General features: G+C 36.2%; 2 protein-coding genes and 1 long non-coding RNA gene across 4 annotated transcripts; 1 reads left to right on the top strand and 2 right to left on the bottom strand.

Moving 5' to 3' along the window:
- Positions 1-627: 627 nt before the first annotated feature.
- On the bottom strand, positions 628-7,418 carry LOC110776728 (uncharacterized membrane protein At1g16860). 2 transcript variants are annotated; one of them, XM_021981282.2, is made up of 5 exons: positions 7,140-7,418; positions 4,799-5,744; positions 3,163-3,318; positions 1,819-2,030; positions 628-1,178 (listed from the first exon to the last, which is right to left on the bottom strand). In XM_021981282.2, exons 2-5 carry the CDS (start codon positions 5,672-5,674, stop codon positions 986-988), a joined length of 1,437 nt encoding a protein of 478 aa, XP_021836974.1. In that variant the 5' UTR covers positions 5,675-5,744; positions 7,140-7,418; the 3' UTR covers positions 628-985. The 2 variants fall into 2 exon arrangements, with proteins under 2 accessions (XP_021836974.1, XP_021836972.1); XM_021981280.2 differs by having other exon boundaries at positions 6,776-7,350.
- Positions 7,419-7,870: 452 nt separating this feature from the next.
- On the bottom strand, positions 7,871-19,128 carry LOC110776726 (DEAD-box ATP-dependent RNA helicase 1). The gene is made up of 10 exons (XM_021981278.2): positions 18,970-19,128; positions 18,731-18,858; positions 17,926-18,160; positions 16,588-16,842; positions 15,008-15,162; positions 14,123-14,300; positions 11,391-11,578; positions 10,317-10,521; positions 8,729-8,831; positions 7,871-8,486 (listed from the first exon to the last, which is right to left on the bottom strand). Exons 2-10 carry the CDS (start codon positions 18,847-18,849, stop codon positions 8,374-8,376), a joined length of 1,551 nt encoding a protein of 516 aa, XP_021836970.2. The 5' UTR covers positions 18,850-18,858; positions 18,970-19,128; the 3' UTR covers positions 7,871-8,373.
- Positions 19,129-21,905: 2,777 nt separating this feature from the next.
- On the top strand, positions 21,906-23,597 carry LOC130466735 (uncharacterized). Its single transcript, XR_008926883.1, has 3 exons — positions 21,906-22,315; positions 22,701-22,765; positions 23,471-23,597. It is a non-coding gene; the product is annotated as an uncharacterized lncRNA (long non-coding RNA).
- Positions 23,598-24,542: the final 945 nt, after the last annotated feature.

The following is a 24,542-nucleotide window of genomic DNA, read 5'->3' as shown; positions in this document are numbered from 1 at the left end:
AGCAGCCACAAATCATGAGCATTGGTTAGTAGTTACGCGTTCATACATACCGTTCATCATTTTTTTTTTTTACTGAAAGGGAGGGTACGCAAGACCTGGGATCAAATCCCGTCTACATCAGGGTATAATGTCAGGGTATACATACGTTTCCTTTATACATGAAAACTGTTAACTAAAATTGATTAGAGTTTACAAATGAGTAGTTATGATTGTATTCACATTGGAGTATGTAAGGCACTTGGGTTTTTCATGCAAGTTTAATTATTGTTTTGGTTAGGTCTCCAGTACAAAATAATATGTACAAAAGTTGGTAAATATCAGCTTGTATTTCATTCTTATTCCGTTCTTTAATTATCACATCCTTTGAAATACTTACACTTATCGATGCACTATGTCGAACAAAAAAATCTAACGAGACCACTCATGACAAAAGAAGTATAATGTTGAGCTTAATTTGACGCAGTTTAAAAGACAAGAAAAGGAACAGTTTGATAATTTGGAAGAAAACCTACTTTGATATCAAACAGTTTTGTTTTCTTGCACAAAATCACCAAAAAGAGTTTCAAACTTTCAATAAAAGAACAAACAAAACACCAAGAGAATATTGGTGGATATAACTCTATGAAATAAAGAACAAACGATATTACTCAAAATTATGTTCAAAGTTTTAAGAACGTATCTAAACATATCACCCAAATTTCCGAATATCTTCATCGGGCATAATACGGTTTTTCTTTGCATTATAACACCCATGCCATGCCATGCCATGCCATTCCATTCCCAATTACAAAAGATATCTAAAACCCTAACCCCATAACATGAAAAGGAATCATATAAAAGCTATACACACGAGATTAACAAAAAAAAAAACGAACATCACAACCACCACTAAACAAATCCCCAAATATTCCAAAATAAGCAGAACCTTCATGATTGTGAGATTCCTAAATAATAACAATAATAATAGTAATAATACTCTTTTCTTTCACACAGGAATAACGTCGATCTTCGAGGTGTCTTCACATCTCAAAACAATACCTTCTAGGTTGGCAGGGAGTATGCATTTTGACCACTGGCACCCTGTTGGCAGTGGTTCGGGTGGTGGAACAATCATTAGCACATTATCATTTCTTTGAACCACTCCCATCACACTTACAGTACTACCTTCTTTGATGTACCTATCATAATTAACCAATACCAAATCAAGTTTAAGGTAACATAATTGCACAATACATTGTATTGATTATGCAAAATATCAAGTTAAAGGTAACATAATTGCATAATACACAAAAGATCAAGTTAAAGGTAACATAATTGCACACTAGATTGTATTTTGCAAAAGGGAATTTTGTTAATTAATAATAAGAAGCAATAACAGCATAGCAACGGTTTGATTTGATTTAATTTAACCACGAGTCATTTTATGGTGTTAGTTTGGTTGACATGAAAAATCATGGGAAGTGGAATAGTGTGGTCTTGTTTGGTTTGCAATAACTTGGGAAGTCAGTCATACATCCTAGGAACTTCCACATCCCACAAAATGGAGGAAGTTTCTTACCTAGGTCCCCCTAGTAATTAGAGGGGACCTAGGTAAGAACTTCCTAAGAAGAAACTTCTAAGTGAAACTTCCAATGGAAAGTTAATTCTCATGTTCAACCAAACAACATTTCCTACTTCCTATGAAAAGTCAATACATGTGAAAATCTTATTCCTAGGAACTTTTACTTCCTATGATCAACCAAACGTAATCTTAAATGTAGTACTTCACAGTTGGCAGTTCTCTGAAACATAGAAAAGGTTATGAAAATTGGTACTAACCCTTCTTTTAAGCGCATGACACGGTCATCACTAGAGAGGTTTCTCTCAGCTAACCACCGTACAAAGTCAGGTGACATATCCTTGTTTGATGGATTGATATCAATGACTACAGATTCATCAACATATGGAGTTACTCTAGCACCATAGCCTGTCTTCACCAGAGCTCTCAGCCCAGATTGGAAATCAGAAATGTAGAAATCAACCACGTGCCGCTACAACCAAGGATACAAGTTCAGAATAGTTCATTCAATCTATACAAGTTCAGGAGCTTTTACTGAAATAAACAGTGGATATGCATCAATTATGTGAAAATAATTGCATACTGCCAATGAAATTACAACCATTTTTGCAGTCATTTCAAGGGTTTTCCAGTCCAGATTGGTAAATACTGTAGTTTAACATTTCCTTTGAAGAAGACTACCAGAAGTTCATATAACGCAAAGACATCAAAGCTTTATTTGTGCAAACTAAAACGCGGCATGATCTCAAAATTCCCTTAACTTTCCTACTAAAATATAGGGCTTTTGATGCAGACGCAATAAAGAATAAACATAACTCACTTTGAATTTTCTATAAACCCAAAATATTACGCAGGCACCTCCAACGAAATAATCTACACCAAAACCAATCAGTTGCACAACAAAGCATTTGAGATTAAAATGAACTTCAGTTCCATGTTCACAACAAACAGTGAGTATCTTCTAAAAGCAATTGTAAGTTTTCAGATCTCTTTTCATCACTAAACAAGTAATCATTGGGCATCTTTGAGAAGCAAAGGAAGTAATATTCCAAAGTTCAGGAAAAAGGCAGTACACACTTAGTTTACAGAGTATAAAATTGCTACTAATAAACAAAGCATCTGCCATTTAAACTAGCGATAAAAGTAGAGTGCAAAATAAGTGTATCATAACTACAAACCCAATTCATAAAATAAGCTCTCAATCAGAATATGGATTGATGGTGATGCCAACAAGCAAATTACAGCAACCCTGGAATCAACATTAGCATTAGTTTAATAAAATGACACCAACTTTCTCAATCGTTAAACTCAAGTCAAGTTATACCTGAAACTCAAAAATAAAGCGTATGGTTTGTGCTTCAGCAAAAGTATAGACACAAGGGGAATTTTAACTGTACAAGCTACATACACAAAAAAAAGAGTTCAAATGTTTAACCACTCAAAAAAAATCTCAACCCTCAAACATCAAGTGCAGGCCCACATTACTGGAAGGTGTTACAGCATAATTCAACATAAACACACACAGAGCGAGACCTGTACCAAAGGTGTGCAGCGAAGAAGCTAAAGAGTCAAATCAAAAGGTTGATTAAGAGAGATGTTCTCACCTCAAGTGACCTCAGGCCCCAGGTAAAACGCCGATGACTGGGATTGGCAGCTTTTGAATCCCAACCTCGATACTCAAATAAGCTAGTTGATGTGTAGACACACCGAGGGACCCTTTGGAAAGATGACTCAAGAGGTACATTTCCACATGTTACCACCTTCATGTTAGCATGAGAAATTTGGTAAAAAATCTGGTTCTATAAAGAAGTAAAAATTGAAGCATATAAAGGCAACAATTTTCCTTGTGTGAAATTGAACTTCTCAAAACAGATAGAATTTCAGAACCAAAACAAAAAGACAAACCGCATACAAATAATCAAAGCATGAACTCAAAACTTTTATAATCCTGCTTGGATACGTTTAAGATGAGAAAACGAAAATCTGTATAGCATTAAGAAAAGCAATAAACAGAGTTAGCGACAAAGTTCACTCAACATCTCAAAATACCAAAAGCTACCAAGTCCGTAAGTCATAATAGGCAAAAGTCTGTAAGTTACCAAGTTACTCATCCAATTTTAATTCTCGAGTTAACTCTATAGATCAGTTCTTTCCTCCCCAAACTTCCAATAGAGAAAATCAAAGCGCACTCTTTAGACAAACTATATAAAACTTCCCTGCCTTTAATTTCACTTATAAATTATAATTACTCAGCGAACTTGTAATTGTAAAGATAATGCTTTCTGACAGAAGAAGTACCAACAAATTAAATGTTTTCCAATCACTTAAAGGAAGGGAATACATTCTCATTTAGCACAACTACGTGACCATCACTCTCATCAGCGTATTATATCAAGCACAAAGCAACTTCTTTTCCAGTTATCCTAATTTAATAAATAAGACAAATAAAGAAAATATATCATTCTAATCTCAACCGTGAGAATCAATTTTAAGAGTTACACATAGTTAGCAATTAAGATTTTGATACCTTAAAGAAAGAACATTATAAGGTCCACTAAAATGTTAAGAGTTGTACAAAGAAAATAAAGGCATCTTTTCAGAAAATAAACTGAATGGCAACGAAGGGGCAAGCCAATAATAAGCACAGATATTATCATATGAGAAAGCACAACAAAGTTTTAGGGTAAGACAATATTATCATATGAGAAGGAACCAACAGTTTGTTAGTTTAGCATTTGCGGACGGAAAAGGAGGGGAGGGAAGGGAAAAAGAAAGGGAGGTTGGGGGAGGGAAAGAGTGAGCGTCCATTTTCCTTCCATATCTTTTACAACAATGAAAGGATTTCGTTTATTGAAGGAGAGGGAGTATTATCCCTCCAATTTGAACTTTACAATTCAATATACAGGGGAAACCCAAGAGGGCAATTACAAGCATCATGAAACTTTCAGCCATTATAACAAGTCGCAACACCATGGCAGTGAAACGCACTAGATAAAAACTATATGACCTAAACACTAGAGATGAATCCATAAGATTGAACAAGCAACAGGATGTACAGCTTGAAGAACACACATGCAGAGCCAGGCAGTGGAAACATGTTAATCACGTTCATGGAAATAAAAAGAGGATACTGCAGTCAAAATTCCCAATAATTTAATCTTTTTGTACCATTCTCCAAAACAAAGGAAAAAATAAATAAAGAGAGAATGTTTTTATAGCTTTCAGGTAGATTTTACATACCCCAGAAACTTTGACAAATTGGCCATCTCTTGCTGTACGAAGCTCTGCATCTGGGTATTGAGCAATAAAGCCAGTAATAGCTCTCCTTCCCCAGATAGTATTCCATGTGAAGACAGCTGCAACAGCACTAAAAAGCACCACCACGACAATGAGAAGAATAGGATTGTGCACAGCTCCAAGGATAAATCCACCAGCAATGAAACCCATCACAAACAGAAGACCCATTGCCCACAAAATTAGCTTTGGAAAGCTCTTGTGGAATGAGTATTCATCCTCCTGAGTGAGCTTTGTCACAGCCTGGTTGTGTACAATTGATGCAGCATGATGTTTCATGGAACCAATGGAGTCTAAGGGTCCAGATGCCTTTCGAGGTGCTCCAGATGAATTCAAAGGACCAGATGTAATAGGTCCAGAAGTTATCAATCCTGTGGTAGGAAGAATTGGTGCAAGAGGGCCAGAATTTTGCCGAGAGACTCCTCCACCAGCTTGCGGACCCGAAGACTTTTTCACTGGCTCGCCATGTTTGTTGAGTGGGCCAGAATTGGATTTTTTCATGGAAGCTGAACCAGAACCTCCAACATTTGAAGATGAAACCCTATTCACAGAATTCTGTACGATTGGGCCTGAGTGAGATGCAGCTCCTCCGAATGATCCAGTCCTAGTAGGGGCACTACTAATTGGTCCGGATTTACGTGACCTTGACGCATCCCCGTGTATATCAAACATCTTCCCAAGTTCCCCGGACTTTTTGATATCTCCTCCTGTATAAGGCATGGGCACTGAACTCATGGTAGGTTGTCTTTCCTTTGGTTGTTCGGGGCGTCCTGACACATAAAGCCCATTGCTGAGCTGATGAGATGGGAACCGAGAACCCATCTGGCTCGTCTCTTTGATTACCCAAAAGGTACACACACCACTTCTAAAAATTCAATGCTTTATGGATAAACTGCACATGCAGGATTTGGTTGGTCAAGTTAATGTTATTAACATATATTATCAATAAAAAGCATATAAGAAAAATGTTTGACATTGCTCAAACAAGTAATCCTCTAAGAACATTCAAATATATTAAAACAGATAAAAATAATTTATTTGCCAAGTGCTGTAAATTTGGTATCAACATTTAGCCAAAGTACTCACTAATGTTTGCTTCAGTAACACGATAATCAAAGGGGTTAGACGAGCTGAGAGCTGAAGTCAACTGTAATCTTCCTAAACACTTTGACAATAATGAAGTTGTCAAGGATTTTTGTTCTGAAACTGACTAGGTTGTTACGACTGATTCTGTAAACCTTTCCATAAATATGACCACACAACTCAAGAACACAAAACATAATTCACAAACTCGGGTACATATTCTCACAATCGGAATGATCAAAGTTATCCTAGGATAAAGATCATGACTAACAGAAATGTTCTAAGCCACTTCTAATATATATTAAACAGAAAAAACAGAAAAATGTGGTCACAAAAGTTTAATTTAGAGATCCAGGTCTTCAACAACATTTGACATAAAATATATATCCAAAACTACAGTCATAGTAACAGAAATATACAAGTCCAAATGCAGTGAAGCAGAAAAAACAAACCAACCAACCAAAACCCAAAAATACAGTATACAGTCAGTCCACAAACTTGAAACCATCAACTGTAGTACTCCCTCCGTTGCGACTTAAATCATCATGTTACTAGTTCAAATTACACTATCAAAGAGACTATTCAATCAACAAAGGGGAAAACACAAATTACCGGAGCCCCAAAATAGCAGATCCAGAATACAAATCTAGGGTAATACAACAAAAACCCAAAAAATAAACAAATTAAACAACAAAAATGAAGCTATAATAGGAAACCAGAACTACCCACATTATCATTTCAAACAAAAAGCAAGTAAATGGAAAGAGATCAGATACCCACATCAGATTTCACTACAATATCATTAAAAAAAAATTGGAGAAGCAATATCTTTCAATTTACCCAAAAATATAAAATTGAACAAAGTTCAACAAATCTGAACTGCAATAGATCCAATCAAAAGAGATAATTTCTTCAAGTCCATCATTTGAAAACGCACCCACCTCCAACCCCAAGTGTGAAGCAAACTCACAGAACACGAAGAAGAGAGAGAAAAACAAAAGAAAAGTTGAGAGAGAAAGTGAGAGTGAGTTATTGGCTGAAAAAAAAACAGTGATGTGGGTTATTGGTAAGAGAATAATACAAGTAATTATTTTCACAATGCTTGTGTCTTGTGTATTACACCACCAACAACAACAACAAAAATACAGAGACAAATCAAATTTACTGGCAAGAAAAGGTTGGAAAAACAGAAATGAAAACATACCCTTCACCTTCCTTCTTCCTTCTCTCCTCCGGCTATGTCATTTTCTCTCTCCTCTGTATTTTCTGTCTGTCAAAATTGACCCTCGTTTTGCGCCGGAATATCTTAGACTGACACTTTTACTTCAAATTTTTTTGTTCTTCCCCCTTTTCCTCTATTTATTAACGCAAGAATTTGGGAAATTAGGCAAATTAAGGAAAAGATCTTTGATTGGTTGGGAAATGGACAATGAATTCTATTTAAGCTTATGTAAGATGATATGATGAATTTTCTTTTTTCCTTTTCTTGTGTTAGATTTAGAGTCTTTGACACTTAAATAAAATATAGGGGTGAATAAGGTAAATTTTATACTGAGTGGTGGGTAACTTTTTATATTGTTATCGTCTTAACTGGGTGATAGGAGTATATATTTTTAATTGTAGTAAAATTGCAATTACTCCGTACGTTTGGGTATTTTTTATGTGAACATGAAATTCTTATTATGGTTATTTAAGTCCTTTTAAATTGAAAATGATACTAAATGTGATAATTATGTGCAATCGAATTGACACTGTATCATATTGTGATACATTGATGTGAACGCAGGGTTTATTTGGGGTAATAATGATCAAATGTTGATTGATATGATAATAAAAATACGTAATGACGTTAAAAGAGCCCTTTTCAAGAGGCAACCACGTAATTTCTTACCCCTGTCGAATTATAACTATTTTACATACCTATTGATCACAATATGCAAGTATAACCATTAATTCCTAACATTAAAAAAGTAAAACTATTGGGTTAAACCCAATGTCAAATCCAACTTTGAAACTCAGCCCATAAAGTGCACATAGCCCACAACACCACACCACCACACCACTTGCTACTTCTTTTGGCTACACCCCCAATTAGGGTTGTTGAAACTTACACATCCAACCGATTTCTGACAAAAATCAAAGAGACCAGAAAAAAAAATCTCACATTCAATCTACATGAGCACAATGACCCAGCACAAAACATTATCTGATTATACCCGAACCGATTATACCCGACCCGCAATCGACCGATGACCCGATTTGACACCCCTACGGCCACAATTAAGTCATAATCACTGTCTGTTGCAGTTCCAGGCTTCCAGCCAATGTGCACAACCGGAGCCGTCCTTTCCGGCACCCATAATCAGCGGTCGGTCGATCCTGTCATAATTTTTGGGGAGATTGAGAGGTTGTTGAGAATGAATGGATAATATATTTTGCTAGTCCTTGGACACTTTCACTGCCTTTGCTTTACGTGGCTTTGTAGACTTGAAGTTAACCTTGCGTTTTCTAAATGCTTCTGACTCTACATTCTCTTTCAACTTTTCAAACGCTGCAACAACCAAAGGAAAGAAGATTCCACATCAACGATTCAGGGCTTTTAAAACTAAGGGACAACAACGACTATCATACACACAATCCACATCCTTTATTTTTACAGATGATAAAAAGTTGAAATTTCAGATTTAGATATAGACTTTGAAAAATTATTTAATCCAAGCACTCCAGCAACAATTTAGAAGAGATTACATGATATGAAGAAAATATTACAGGTAATAAGTAACAGAAAATTACCAGATATGTAAGCGGGCTTGAGGGACTCAATTGACTCCGGAGAAAGTGAGAAAGCTTTAGAGCTGATCTCTGCTTTCTGTTGCAGTGCCTTGAACTTCTTCATCTGAGTTACAGAATTAATTCATATCAGATTGTTACTTCTGAATCCCATAGTCAACTATGATACTTCAGAATCCCATAGTCATCCTATAACTCATTCTAGGCTCGAAACTTTTGTTCTCTTCTCTCATTGCATCTACATTTCACTACGCATGAAAAACTATACTGAAACATACTCCGTATACAATCCGTATACAATTCCAACATATACAATTCAACTTTACCATGCAAAAAAATGAGAAATGCATCATGGCTCTGAACTGTAATGGAATGACATGAAGATTTAAATAGTCATCCAAGTCAACTTTCATTTTGTCAGCAACTACGTTAAGGTAACGTTTGGTTGACCATAGGAAGTAAAAGTTCCTAGGAAGAAGATTTACGCATGTATTAACATTTCCTAACTTCTCATGGGAAGAAGTAGGAAATGTTGTTTGGTTGAACATGAGAAATAACTTCTCATGGGAAGTTCCACTTACCTAGGTCCCCCTAGGTAAGCAACTTCCTCCATTTTGGAGGAAGTAAAAGTTCCTAGGAAGTGTGACTCCATGTTTTTGCAAATCAAACAACACTACAACCTTCCACTTCCTAGAAAGTTACACTTATCATTGTTTTTCATGTCAACCAAACAACACCTAACTGTTTATCCAGTTAAGCCCTGCCAGCAGTAGAGACCTCGGGGTCTAGAATTCAAATGGAAATCTCATTTGTTTTTTAGTGCAGAAAGATGTTTTCCAGAAATGAAGCATTGCAAGAAATATTCAAAGGGTGAGAGGGGGTCCAAGGCTCTAAGCATTTCCTGAATTATTTTAACTGGCCACAATCATATTATAATATCATCAACATAATTTTCAAGTATAAAAAAAAATTGGCCACTGGAAACAGTGAGTGGAGAGGAGGAAAAAGGAGGGAGAAGGAAATGGAATTGACCACAAATTAGCAAAACGAACCCTATATGCAAGCATTGCAAACCAATGGTTGTTGGTTGAGAGGCTAGCAATCTACCAAGTCTTGGTACAGTACCATACTACCATTTAACCCATTTATCCATACTTCACAAATCACAATGCAACATAAAGACAGATATAAAAAGAACATCATATCCTGGATATTCAAATCTACTAACAGCATCGTACATCCTCCATCCCAAAACAAACTTCCATAATCTTATATTTGCATGGCCAAAAAATCAAAAAATGAAACTTAGAACTTCCTCTTTCCCTTTAAAAATAAAAAACCAAAGTTCACATACTTTCCCCTTTTCTCTCCATCATCAACGTCACTTTTTCTTTCTTTACTCACTTTTTCTCCCACTTTCTGCGCACTTCTAACAATTGTTCTGGTAAATTTAGGAATATAGGAAATTCCAATTTTCTAGTAGAGCATTTCCTTTTCAATTTTACAAGGGTATCACTATCGGTTGATTTGAGAAACCAACATTTTCATGACATAACTAGGTAGGTACAAGTAGATCAAAGTAGCAGCTTACTTCATCTTTTAGAAGCAATGTGAAGCAGCGCCCAATTTGGAATGCTCTAGCAGTCCTTCCAGCACGATGAAGATATGCTTTGATGTAGCGTGGCACGTCATAGATAATGACATTTGCTACTGCTTCAACATCTGTTCCTCGGGACAGGTTATCAGAAGAAACAAGCACTTGCACTTCCCCTTTCCGGAATGCATCTAGTGTTTTGCTGTGAAACATGAGAGATTTTAACTTTCATAAATGCACTTTTCCATACATATTTATGAAGACAAGTCGCTTAAAATAGATTTATCAGTAAAGTCAGAAAGGAATACACCAAACAAATTGCAGATGTGAGATTGTGATCTAAGAAGCATTTCCATGTATATTTCTAAATCTAAACCCGGAGGCCGGAGGTGGTAATCTACCAGCATCACATGAAACAACTCATATGCTAAATATAAAGGCGAAAAAACTCAAATTGACAATATAAGAATGTTGTCGACTCGCTGTAAGTCAATGATGTAATCTCTCGCTAAAAGCTGCATACAGCCATCAATTTTTCTCAGTTTAATGGGTATTGAAAAATTGCTAAGAACGCCAAAAGCTTACAACAACGATTCACCCATTTCACCACATCCTTGGTGAATCCCTGATTTTTTCATCAAGTACCAATCTGTGCCATATTTGACTACGAGTGAATTAATTGCTTTAGGAACTTAATGAAAACACCATCAAAATTACTTCATACAAATTCTGAAAAACAATAGTTATTATGATATTCAAATTCCTTCATCTAAAAAGCATGTAATTTCAAATTTCTTATTGTTCAAAAGAAAAGCACACTTCACACAACTTCTTGTGACAAAGTTACAGAAGAGAACTGGACCCTTTTGTCTAGGATGGCCAGATGGGACACATGGAGATATAACAGCTCAAACAATAACATCAAAAAAGAGTCAGCCTTCAACAGAAGAATTTTTTCAAAGCAACACAAGCCAACCCAAAAAAGAATGAACAAGCCAACAAGGTGAATCTTAAAAACCGAACGCATCATTAGTGCAGAAAAGGCAAGAAGAGAGAAGAAGGAGAGCACACCTTCTCACAGCCTGGTGTTGAGAACTCGAGTAACTCTTGATCCTCATTTGAAGATTACCAAAAGATTTCAGCAAGCTGCATAGCCTATGGGTCATCTTTTTGGACGATGTAAAAACAATGCATTTCTCGCCTGTCAACTTTTGAAGAAGGGCAACTAGATACAGGGCTTTATCATTTGATTCACAAATCTGCAAAGATAACATACAACAGAGAATCTCAACAAACTCATAACAATGACTTCCCAAGCTATCACCAATTCACCATGACAAAGTGAAAACTTCTATCACTAAGAGTTTCATGTCTTTCACAAAAGAAACCCCGGGGCGGCATTATTGCGTCATTATTTCTTTTTCTTTTGTTGTTTAACGCAAAAAATGATTTGGAATGCCTTATTACACCACACTACAGTAGAGGATTCATTGAGAAGAAGTGTCATATAGTATCTAAGACCATAAATTTCACCATGAGACACAAATTACTTGGAAAACACATGTACATTTAAAAAGGAAATCAAACACTTGTTATCAATAAACTTTGGATTCAGAAAGACAAATCAGCAAGGCCCTATCTTTCTAACTTTTCACACATGACAGCGGCAAAAAGTTTAATAGCAAGGACCTATCTTTCTAACTTTTCACACATGCCATATGAGATTAAGGGGTGAATTAATTCAAAGGCGGCAGGCCTTGTACACACTGTGTGCCACATTATGGGAGATTTTCATGCTTGAAGTAATTACCGCAATGACAAAGAGACATGCTGAAGGCAGCATGCACTAGTAATTCAAGTGAGGTCGCAATCAAGTAGCCATACTGGAAGATGCAGCCTGATTGACAATGCTTCACACCCAACAAAAAGCAAGTGAGGAGGCCTCTCTTTTTATTATTATTATTTTTTAATCTCGTCGACAAAGTAAGAAAAAGTTCATGGGCTTACTATCATTGGTTAGGACAAGTTGATATAACCTATTTTGCCTCCATACCACCACATCAGGGCACATGGGGACGTAAACAAGAACGAGAAGGCTGAGTTTCCCCTTGCTAATTCATATCCTTCTTAACCCCCCTACATTTTTATGGATTTCTTAGTTGCCTGCATACTTTGATTAGTTCAAAACTAAAAATAGGAATTAAGTTGAGCAAAATGATGATTTAGAGGTAATTTCAATCTAACAAGATCGACATTATCTAAATGCCTCTAGAAGGCTGCCACCCTAGGTGGGACAAGCAAGATATGAAACACGCAAATGGATGAGCTGGAGGTTAGTTAAACTTATTAATGGCACCAATGTGAAGGTTGTTTCCATTAGACAACATATCCAAAAAACAGTATATAAGGACTCCAATTTATTTCAGTATAAATCGAAGCCAAATGATAGTGAATCTTTTGGCTCCATGGAAATGGAGATGAGCTTACAGTAAACACTATTTGTGATTTTAGAAGAATAAAGAAGACGCTAATTATGGGGTTCTTAAAATGGATTGATGTTATTTCCTAAAATACAAGATTGTTGTAATGAAGCTGAAATTAGATAGAGATTCATGTCAGAATATTAACAGGTAAATTATGAGCTGAAGGATCTTTCAATTTGAAGCTTTTGTTTCCAGTGGTAAAGAAGACAATAACAGGTAGAAACACCCCAAAACAGTTCAGAACTCTTTGCTGATCAACTTCTTAATATAGAGGCATCCTGAACCATCCAAGCATAGGAAACTTCAGTTACCCAGCAAATCTATAAATTCATACAACTACTCCAACCATTTCCTCTTGCCGAAGTAACAATAATTTCAACCAATCCCTCTTGTCAAAGTAACAGTAATTAAAATATGAAGTATTTAACCAAAAACAGATTACAACCTTCAATTGATAAGTATGCATACGGTAAACCCATATTAATGAAGAAAACATCAGGAAAAGTGGATGAAAGTGTCAAGGCAAGTAACATTTCAAACCCCATCACAGATAAAGTTCTCAGCATTCAGCAATCAATTTTCGAACTGATAACTAGTGCATTTTCCTATTCTTGCACCAATAATCTAAGAGAACTTCAGTTCCAGCAACCTAAACAGACTCTTAATTTCTTAAGTGCAAAATTGGTTGTTACTGATAAAAGCTAGCAGAAAAAAGAGGTTGAGAACATACTGTTAAACTATAAGAGTTCATAACTGATTAATCAAAGACCAAATGTCTAACCTCGTTTAACCTAGGAAAACTAGGAGTTAGGACCCCACAATTAACTTTGAGCCTAGAATAATCAAATAACATAAATGTAGGTTTAATTTTGAGCCCAGAATAATCAAATAACATAACCTTGAGCCCAGAATAATCAAATAACCTGATTTAATTCTCCAATAATCCAGTCCCAAAAGGCCGAATATTACCAGTCATATTATGAAGCTTCATAATTTCTCCTCTCTCCGTTTTCTTTAATCTATACACTTTTCCTTTTGGCTGTATTCACATACTCCATTTTAACCAATGTTGGGGATTTATGCATAAGGGAAAAAGTCATGTGGGATCTTGTCAGATTAGTCTCAATTTATAGTTTCCAAATATCAGATTTTTATAATTTTTACTTATCCATATCTATAGTAATGGTCAAAGTCCCACGTTAGAAAGCGTGAAAGTCAAAATATAGATTAAAAGAAAACGGAGGTAGTATTTGCTACATACTTAAGAAGTAAACATATTGACACTGTAATAAGATCACATGTATAGACAATTGGCCATACCACTTTGAAAAACTCGAGCTTTTCGGGAAACGCATAACGCGATAGACCAGTCGTCAAGAATAAAGGGTGATGGAGATCAAGCAGACCAAGTTTGCTAGGATTTCGGGTCAGCGTAGCAGAAAAAAGCATCTTCATAAGCCTGGGATTAGCTTTATCCTTAAAACCCCTCTCAACTCCACTGCAACAGAATAAAGGCAAACTCAATGTCAAGCCTCAAGCGTGAAAGAGCATAAATTATGCACAATCATAACTTACAGATTTACAGCTCAAATTACATGTACACTGTAATGAAGATATAAGGGGGGGGGGGGGGGGGGAGGGATACATAAGACAGTTATAAGTTAGTTATGGGTAGCTTTGGGAAGAAGTGAGGAGGTTTGTTAGGGGAAAAACACCTTATGGAGAGCATACTAGAGAGAGAGAGAGAGAGAGGGGTATGTTGAATATTTATGAGTATTTTGGTTAGTTTTTAGAGAGTTATTTATTTATTTTATTTACTTTTTTGACTAGAAGCTTTTAGAGAGTTATTTGGGAGAGTGTTATGCCTACCGAAAGCTTGAACATCATTTACATTTTCTGTAATTTCAAGATTATTAATCAATCTTCTTCTTCCTCCATATTTTCTGCCATTAATGGCGTCTAAGCTATGTTAATTCATTGTAAAAACACGCTTGGTTAATTAGTGATACATTGCCTAGATGTTTAAGTCCAAGCAAACAAGAATAAGTCTTCACTACAGTTACAACTAGCTCAGGCCCGATCCATCAAAAAAAGATAACACAAGAACAGACAAGAAAGAAAAGTTAAGCACGAGCTAAACAAGCCAATAACCCAAAGATAGTAAAACACTTGGTTATGAATGGAATAAACAATTATCACACTTACCATCTCCGAATGGTTCTGAAATGACCACTAATCGAAGGGGGGAAAGATTTAACACAAGGTGCAAACACCTCGTCACTTGGACGGGACAGCTTGAGCACAGCGGGCAACCATGACTGATAGGCCTCCCCTAGAAGCCGGTCAGTTTCATCAACTACCTACATCATAAACCATACATATTATTATTCCATATAGGAATCAAACTGCACATATTGACCAGGGTTTAAGATCCAAAATGCTTATTCAAAGTAATGATTGTATAGATTTACAAACGCCCCACTTAAAAGTTCCATAAAATATTTATGAAAGCTAGAATATGATTTGGGAGCATTAAGAGATAAGAGACCCATAAGCTAATACACCTCAATATAAGGCCTATAAAGGTAGTAGGCTATATCACGTATTACACATTTTTTCCTTGGGTTCTTTCCCTTTGGCACTTATAAATAGTCGTGTTTGGAATGAGTTGTGTACAACCTTCTTTTGTATAACATATTCTTTTACCTTGGATAAGAAGGATGAAAAAAGACTGGCTTGCTTAAGTGTGGAAGATGGTTCCGTTGGCAATTAGGTGGTGCACTTGGAAAGAACCTCTCTCCCAGCAAGACGAGATCACCAGGTCATCTCAATGGGCTCGGAAACCACACGTTTCAGCTGGAGATGGTTTGTTATCGTAGAAAGCGAGAACTAGAAAGAAATCAGAAGTTCATGAACAATGAATTGGACTAGGGTGCTTTTCCTTTCTTTAAAACAATCTATTATGTCGTAGCAACTTACTGCAAATTGATTCAACAATCGCTATTCCTTTTAGCCGCTAACCGCGCCATGAACAGTGTTCCACTCTTCCTGGCGAGTTGCCTACCACGTAGCTGCCCGCTCCACACGAGCACGCAATTTTTCTGCAGCAGCAATGTCCCGATCATAGCGTACGCTGAAGAAAAGCAGGTCCATGGAAGGCTAACGGCATAAGATAAGGGAGAGGCCCAGTAAAGCGCTCCATTTCTAAGGTTGTTCCTCTAAGGGAGGAACCCATATCCGTCCACCAGGATGTTTACTATAGAACTAAACCAACAGATTTATGAGGGGAGAGCTTCTAGCAGTCTAGGCTTCAAGTTCTGCATCAATAATCAAGTATAAGGTTTTGAGCGATACTTGACCATTTTTGTTTTGGATAAACTAATTCATGATAGCTTGAGGGCACGATTTTATTTGTCCTTGGCCCTATTTTCGTAAATGGGTGATTCTTCCACTATGCATTGGTTATTGTGCAATGCAACGGAAATAAGGGGGATGCAAATGAAAGCTGACTGAGAAAGTACCTATTGTATTTCCGTCACCCAAGACCAAAAATGGTTTTTCCACTACAGAAGACTAAACTATATAAATCTCTTCCAAGAACAAGCGAACAAAGCACCAAGGTGAGCTACCAAAAATCCAAAATATCTTAAACCAGACAAGTGAGACAACTTCAACAAAACTTTGCCTTTGTAGTTAAACTGTATCAAACAAGCCTTAGGCGGATATAATAGAGGCAATAAGCTATCGTGTGCAGAATATTAAGGAGAAAAAGGCATGCTACCTACAAGATACCGTAGATGCTCAAGTGTGAAGCCTTTCGTAGTATTAATATGGTCCATAAGCCTTCCAGGAGTTGCTACCAGTATATCTACTGCACTTCGTGATCTGTTTGTATAATCTTCAGGATCATAGCAGAAGCCAGCCTCAAGTCTTGGCACTTTAATTAGTGTTGAAATTTCATCAGCAAGTGAAGACTGTCCGACAGCCAAACCAACAGATAAGCCAACGGCTAGAGCAATGTCATCAAAGACTTTTTTGACCTGATATTTAGAAACAAAAAAGTGTGTTATAGCATGCCTTAAGTGTTATTTAAATCCATATACAACAACATGATTCACTGCAGTAGTCTCTAATATCATGATGTTATCTTAGAATTTCAAGCCACATCGCCATGGCAAAACGATTATTTAACACATCTATATCCTCTACTTTTAATCCAGCTTCACATCAGCGAGAAAGCAACCACTATAATTCCATGCCACTTTAGTTGTGTTTTACATTTCTCCATTTTAGTGGTTATTTAACTTTTGAATGACTTCAAAAATGTTATGTACTTAATCTTGCAATTCAGATCTATAATCATAACAACAAACAATGAAACATTCTTCATTTTCTGTTCTTTTACAAGTGTGGATTTTTTTTTCCCTTTTTGTTACAATTAATCTGATAATAAATAAACTGAAATATATTGCTGGGAATTCGAAGATGAACGTTCATTATCATTTTTTGTCTTTTTGTTTAGCAAAGTGGACTTGAGAGTTTCATATGGACCATTAAGAAATTCAATTTTTCTATTCTTCACTTGACCTACAAGCATAGCATGAGGCATTCACAGTCAAGTCACAAAACTGGACTGAGGTGAACTCCAAGCCTGCTGAGTTCCAAGCTGGGCTAGAAAGATGGAAGGTTTTAAAAATTTATAGCTTCATGTTTGACGAATAAATTACGAGAAATTCAATTCTATTTGGTTATGAATACAAGGTAAAGGGATTCGTAATCCTCTTTTGGAGTCAAAAAATTATGTAAGTTGTACTGATCAAAATATTATACTTCGTATAACATAAGACCAAAAGTTATTAGCTTTCACCAGTATACTTGTAATTTGTAAAGGATAAGGTGGGCCACCCTTCCAATGTCACTCATACATCAAAGAAGCTACTCACAATCTAAAATCTCCAATATATGCATAATGCATTTCATTGCTTATGGCTACTGGGAAAACCAAATTGACTTGAAAACCAAGGCGGAAAGGTTCACGAGCAACATAAACATAAGGTATCAATGCCAGAATTAGAAGTAACAAAATAAATAAATAGAGAGCTAATTGTTCAAAAACATCAAACCTGCACAGCTAAATCGCGAGTGGGCAACACCACCAATGCACGCAAACATTTCACAGAGTGGCTAGCAAGCATTTGCACTATCGGCAGAGCATAAGACAAAGTCTTTCCACTTCCTGTTGGTGAGTTTACACATAAATCGCGCTCAAAAGAACCAGGACCAATAGTCTCTTGCCAAACTGCGACTTGCACAGGAAAAAGTGAAGACATATTGACATTCTTCAAAGCCTTATCCAATCTGAAATAGAATAGATACACTATACCATCAATCAACCCCATTAAAAACAGTTTTTGATTAAGTATAAAGACAGATGGTCTTAAGTTCATACTCCCTAGGTGACCAACACGATTCACGACACCAACGTATGCTTCTTTTTATATATACTAAGAGTCTAAGACCCTTAATATCAACTGTGAAATCTACTGAAAGAAACAAGTTCCCATTCCTTACCAAAAATTCTCGGACTACCTAAAGCATTAACCAAATTACATACTACTATTATCATACATTCATACCCAAATTTGGTAGCATTTTTAACCACCTTCTTCTTAAACAAGAAAGCATCTATGTCCCTAAAAACATACAGCAACTATCTATTTTGCTCACATATTTCTAGAGAAGCGAAACAGGTCATTCTGGTGAAACAAGTCAAAATTTTAAACGGGAGTATGCCGGGGAATAACAAATTGGAAACGACATTTACCGATTATAATCAAAACCGGAACACGAGTAGAAACTAACATAAGTTTAAGAACAATTACAATAACTATAAAATTAAAAAGGGGGTAATTGAGTGGGGGAAAGTACCTAGGGTCAAGAAAAGGAACCAAATTTAAAGGGGTTTCCTTAAAATCAATAATGTCGATTGGGTTTCTCATCCATGGCAGCACTGGTATGTTCTTCTGAACTTGGGTTGTTTCAGCCATTGCTAATTACTGCAAACAACAATGTATTGAAGAAGGGTTTAGTAGGTTCAACTGAATTCCAAAACCTGGAAAAAAAATTGAGTTTGCGAATGAAATAAACAAAGTAAGAGAAGCATTTACCTGAGAGATTCAGTGACTGTTTTTTGGGTTGTTGTCAATTCTGAATTCGATATTTCGTTGAAGTAGTTTGTTTCTGCCTCAATTTGGGGGGAAAGCTAATGTGATGAAGTGAATCATGCAGTCGTGCTTTGGCGATTAGGGATGGGAAATCAATGAGCAATTGGGCTTTAGAAAATAAGCCCGAATAAAACGTTTAGTCCGTACTTTCGTATTAGCGGTGATCTTCGGGCCGGGTCGGGTTTCAACAAAAAATCTCATGTCCAAAATAAATATTTGATATGAATTTTTCGGGTTAAAGTGGGTTTTCGGGCTAGGTTCTAAAAAATTGTATTTGAGGATGTCTAAATCCGCATTTTTTCTTTGAACAAGTTTGTTTCTGTCTCGGCTTGGGGAGAAGTTAATGTGATGAAGAAAATAGTGTATTTGCGTGTGATAAAGTGAATCATGCAGTCGTGTTTAGGCAATTAGCCAATTAGGGATGGGATATCAATGAGCAATTAGGCTTCGTGACTCGTGAGTGTGTCAATTCAGACAAACAGATCAGGTTTGGATCGGGTTCATAGGTTCGGGTAGAAACGAGTTCATTAACGGGTCGGGTTTCTTGTCAGTTCGGTTCGGGTTTATTAAGCACGGGTTCATATTGGAACGGATTAACAATATTGTTTGGTCCACATTTGCCACATGTCAAACACTATCTGTTGCATTATTTCACTCTTTCTTTGCCTTTCTCTCTCATTTTATAGTTTTTTTTATCCAATCTCTTTTTTAAACACCAATTTTTGATGTTTATAAACATGATCTTAGAAAATATAGATCTTTTTTTTTACAAGGTAAGAAGAAAAGGAAAAGCACTATGAGACCCTCCTCACGAGGGGCACTCCTAATGCATCAGAAGAAATGCTAGGAAATAAACTAAAGTTATTACAAATATCAATATCTAAGCTAGTAGAAACAAGATGTCCAACATCAGCGATCCAATCTGTTGTTCTATTTACTTCTCTGTAGACGTGTCTAATATTCCAATTGCAGAAGAAATTCAGGAGAATCTGAATCAGTAATAATGTGATCAATTTGCCAAGGAGATGACCAAGCAAGCACAGCAGTTATTACTAAGAGGTTATCACCTTCGATGTGGAGATTAGAAATACCTATATCACGAGCAAGGACAATGTTAAAAGTCGGAGGATTGGTAAGACTTTTTTTTATATCTAACTACGTAATACAGGGTACATAACTTTTAATGGCGGATAATAATTTGAAAAATGAAGGGAGTAAGCTAGGTACTACTATATGAAGATGAATTGATGACGTAACAAACATTTTTACTAGTGAATTTGGCATATACTTGGTGTTTGATATGAGGAATTGGCATATACTTGGTGTTTGATATGAGGAATTGACGTCAAAAAAAATACTTCCTCCGTCCCTTAATACTCGCACCGTTTAGATTGAATACGCGTGTTAATGTACAACTTTGACCACTAATATATTTAACTACATATTATAAAAACTTATAAAAATACTAATATTTTGAAAATATATATTAAGATGAAGCCAATAATATATTATATAATAACATTTGTTTTCATATACTATAAATAAAATAGAGTTAAAGTAAGTTTTGTAAATAGTGCAAAAATTCAAACGATGTGAGTATTAAGGGACAGAGAGATTACGAGGAAATTGAATAGTCTCCAATCTTAAAAATTAAGTTGACCTAACTTTTATTAGCAAGCAACCCATTAAGGCATTAATTAATAATATGTAGAAATTGAATGAAGAAACACGCAATTGTCGTACATAAACTCTATCAAACTTAATTGTATGGCGATATACATGTTAGGTTATGATTCATATGACAAAACATAAATCATGCGGAAAACCATAAAGTCATGAAAGCATATTATTTACACATAATCATTTAGCATAGTTTAGATGCATACACTTTGTTGCGTGCTGTAATACCCCGAATTTTTAAAACTCGATTAATTATGCTTAATTATTTTTATTTAGCTTAAAATCGTTTTAAATCCTAAATTGAACTTTGTTTTAATTAACGAAGCTTTATTTCGCTTGAATTTTTAATAATTGCTACACGATTTATTATTTTCAGATTATATAATTTAATTTTTATCTTTACGTGCTTAAACGATCTTTTTAAATCTTAATTATTTTCGGATTTTTCATAATTTAATAACGTTCTTATTTTATTCGGAAACGAAATTGTTTTTCGTTAACGACACTTTTATAAAAGATTATTTTGAGACTTAGTTTTAATTAAACATTTCCATTCTAATAAATTTTCTAAAAACAGAAATTGATTTTCTGAATTTTGCCTAACTTTGGGAAATGACTAAAATGCCCTTAGAAGAGCCAAAATCTCATTTCACCTCTTCTCTTTGCTCTCCACGTACCAGCAAGAAGGAAACCAATCCTTCCTTCTCCCTTTTCCCTCAATTCAGTCTTAATTCATTGCCTTGCTCCCCAAGGATTTCAGCTTTCATTCACTCTATTTACCATTATAATCAGCCATTTTCTTTCCACTTCTCTCAACCCAAAATCATTTACCAAAACTGATTCACTCCCCTTTGTGTTCTTCGTTCAAACCACTGCTCAACCACCACCACCATCAATGGTTGCCGCCATTGAAACCTCCGTCAAACACCTCTACCACTGCTGCCTAGCATCACCTCAACCGTTCCGTTCACCACCACCGCAACCACCCTTTATTCGCCCCCCTGTTCCTCCATCTCACGCACTCGGCACTCCCCTGCTCCCTCCTTCCTTTCGACCTGTCGCACCACCAAAGCCACGCCCCACCACCGTTCACCATCACCACCACTTGCGCAACCCTGTTGTGCTGCCCAGCCACCCAGACCACACCCGCCAACGCACCACCTTCACCTCCCTTGCTCTTCGCATCCCCTGCCCCCTCCCCTGTTTCATCCCCCTTCCCCGCCTCGCACCACCAACACCGCAGCCACCACACCAAAACCGTCATCATCAAATCCAACCTCCGCCCTAATTCCCGGTGAGCCACCGCCGCCCAGAACCGCTCAACGAAACTCCCCTGCCTCCCCTGTTCGCCTTTCCTTTCCTCTCCTTCCCCTCGCTGTACCGCCGCCGAACAAACCACCACCACCCTCGCCTTCACCGGCTTTTCCCGCCGCCACTAAACCCAGCCCCATCGCCCTCCTTTTCGTGCTCTGCTCAGCCGTGCTCCCTCCCCCTCTGTTCGTACCTCTCAAAAAAAAAAAAAAAAGGAGAGAATCAGTTTCAATTGAAACTGATTCATTTTCCTCCAACCCAAATTTAAGTTGGGCCAACTTAACCATTTGGGCTTTGGGTAAGACCAACCTAAGTTTTCAGAATTTCTATGGTGTTTGTGTTTAATAAATTGATTTTATAATATAATTATTTACTAATAAATCGTTATTATTTTTCAGGTTTAATTATTGATTTTAATAAAGGAAATTACTAGACTTATTTAACAAAAATGGAGTTTAAATAATAGTCATGACAAACAATTTATGAAATAAATATATATACATATAAATATTTTGATTGAAAATTAGATTAATATTATTTTCATTAAATTTCGAAAAGTATATTTTATTAAAACTCTTGATTTATAAAATTTATTAATTATAAAATTTATGATTTATAAAAAATATTGATTTTTAAATTATTTATCGATTTAGTACTAATTCAAGGATTTATTATTTTGAAAGAAATTGGACTCGGAGCTCAGGACGAACGAACTAAGGAAAATTCTTAGCAAAATCGTGGAAGTGAGGTAACGGCTATTGCTAGTACCCGCAATTCCCTTATAAATGCATTTATGAAAATACAATGTTATGATTTATTTATGAATTGAATGCTTTGACATGTTTTATGAATTGCGGGAAATGAAATGTGATTTGATTGAATTATTTACTATAATATGATTGATTGAAATTCTTATAAAACGATCTTTATAAGAAACCATGAATGAAATGATGTCTCTATGATGCCAGGAAAGAAATGATATTTTATGGATCCCAGGATCTAAATGATGTTTTATCATGATCTCATGATCTAAAGGAATTATGTTCCTTCAACTGAAGTAAAAAGGCTAAAATGTAAAATTAAACGAAACATGATAAATGAAAGTGAAAGACCTAGTCCGTTTGGCAGTATATGTTCACAGGTTACGATTCTCGGTCATGCATGTACCCATGGGGCATCCGCCCATTGAGCCAAGGCTCTCATGTTTTCGGGCCAAGGCCCCATGTTTATGGACAGCGGTCCATCGTGGAAGACGTTCCACCATGTCATACTTGCCACGACTAGCATGTGCACCCAAAAGTTATGAATGAATTAAATAAAGGACTTTATAAAATGTTTTACATTATTCTATTCTCCCTGTGTTATTAAATAAAATGAATTGAAATGAATTTACGTTGCTAGAATAGTTCGTTACTGAGTCTTCGGCTCACCGTTATTTTGTTTTCTGTTTTAGGTACCGCTGGGATCGATGGGAACGAGTAGTGGCGAGGATTTCACTTTAATAATTCCCACCTAGTTTATGCCTTAAGTTTTAATAGTTTAATTAAAGACTTTTTTTGTAATTTATGTACCTTTATTTTGGTAATATAAAAGATTATTATATTGATTTTTGGGATTTAATATCTTATGATTGAAAATTGCCTTGTAATTCCCAAGAGGGAGTTACGGCAGGTAATGCCCTGACCAATTAGGTTAATTCCGCTGCTAATTATGCTTTAATAAGTGTTTTAGAGGTCGGGGCGTTACAGTTTGGTATTCAGAGCCAAGGTTCTGGACCATAAGTGCTAAACCTTACGGGTTTTGCGCATAGTAGAATTCAATAGGCTTGAAGCAAAGAGTTTAGTTAAAAAGAATATGTTAAAATCATGTTAAGTTAAAATGAAATGAGTGTGAGCGTAGGAACGCACGGGATAAAAGGGATTCATTTTTCATGGTATGTGTGTTTTCTTGATTGAATATGTTATGCGAAATATCGATTATCAAGGTTGCTAACGATGCCACGAACGAAGCTCACATCAAGCACAACATTCACGATGACGTCGTCCACAATGATGTTTCCCATGACGATTTCTATGACGACCAATCTATAAGAGACCACAAGGAGATGATGGAACGATTAGGAACTACACGTACGTTGTCAACTGAAATGGTCAAAGATTCTCGGAAAACGAAAGCTACTAATACAAACGGAAATGCGTCACTATTTAAAGAAGTTTTCACCTTTGAATTCACCAATCTATGATCGCAAGCCGATTCGATGGAATTTGAAGACTACTCGAGACTTTCGAAATGCTCTAACGAATGGAATTTAATATCGTGCTAAAACGAATACTTGTTATCGATGTCAAGGAAAAGATCATTTCGTTAAAGATTGTCCTAAACCACCTACCAATCATGAACGAAACAACAACAATGCTAAATCCATCACGCCCGTCAACATACGTAAAAGATTACATGATAAAGGACAAAAATGACGCCAACGCTGATATTATTCTGATTTGCTCTCTCTCGCTTTAGAATCGAAC

This window comes from Spinacia oleracea, chromosome 2 (genome assembly GCF_020520425.1).
Source record: "Spinacia oleracea cultivar Varoflay chromosome 2, BTI_SOV_V1, whole genome shotgun sequence".
In the NCBI taxonomy this organism is placed as follows: Eukaryota; Viridiplantae; Streptophyta; class Magnoliopsida; order Caryophyllales; family Amaranthaceae; genus Spinacia; species Spinacia oleracea.
This window is presented reverse-complemented; position numbering and strand designations above follow the sequence as displayed.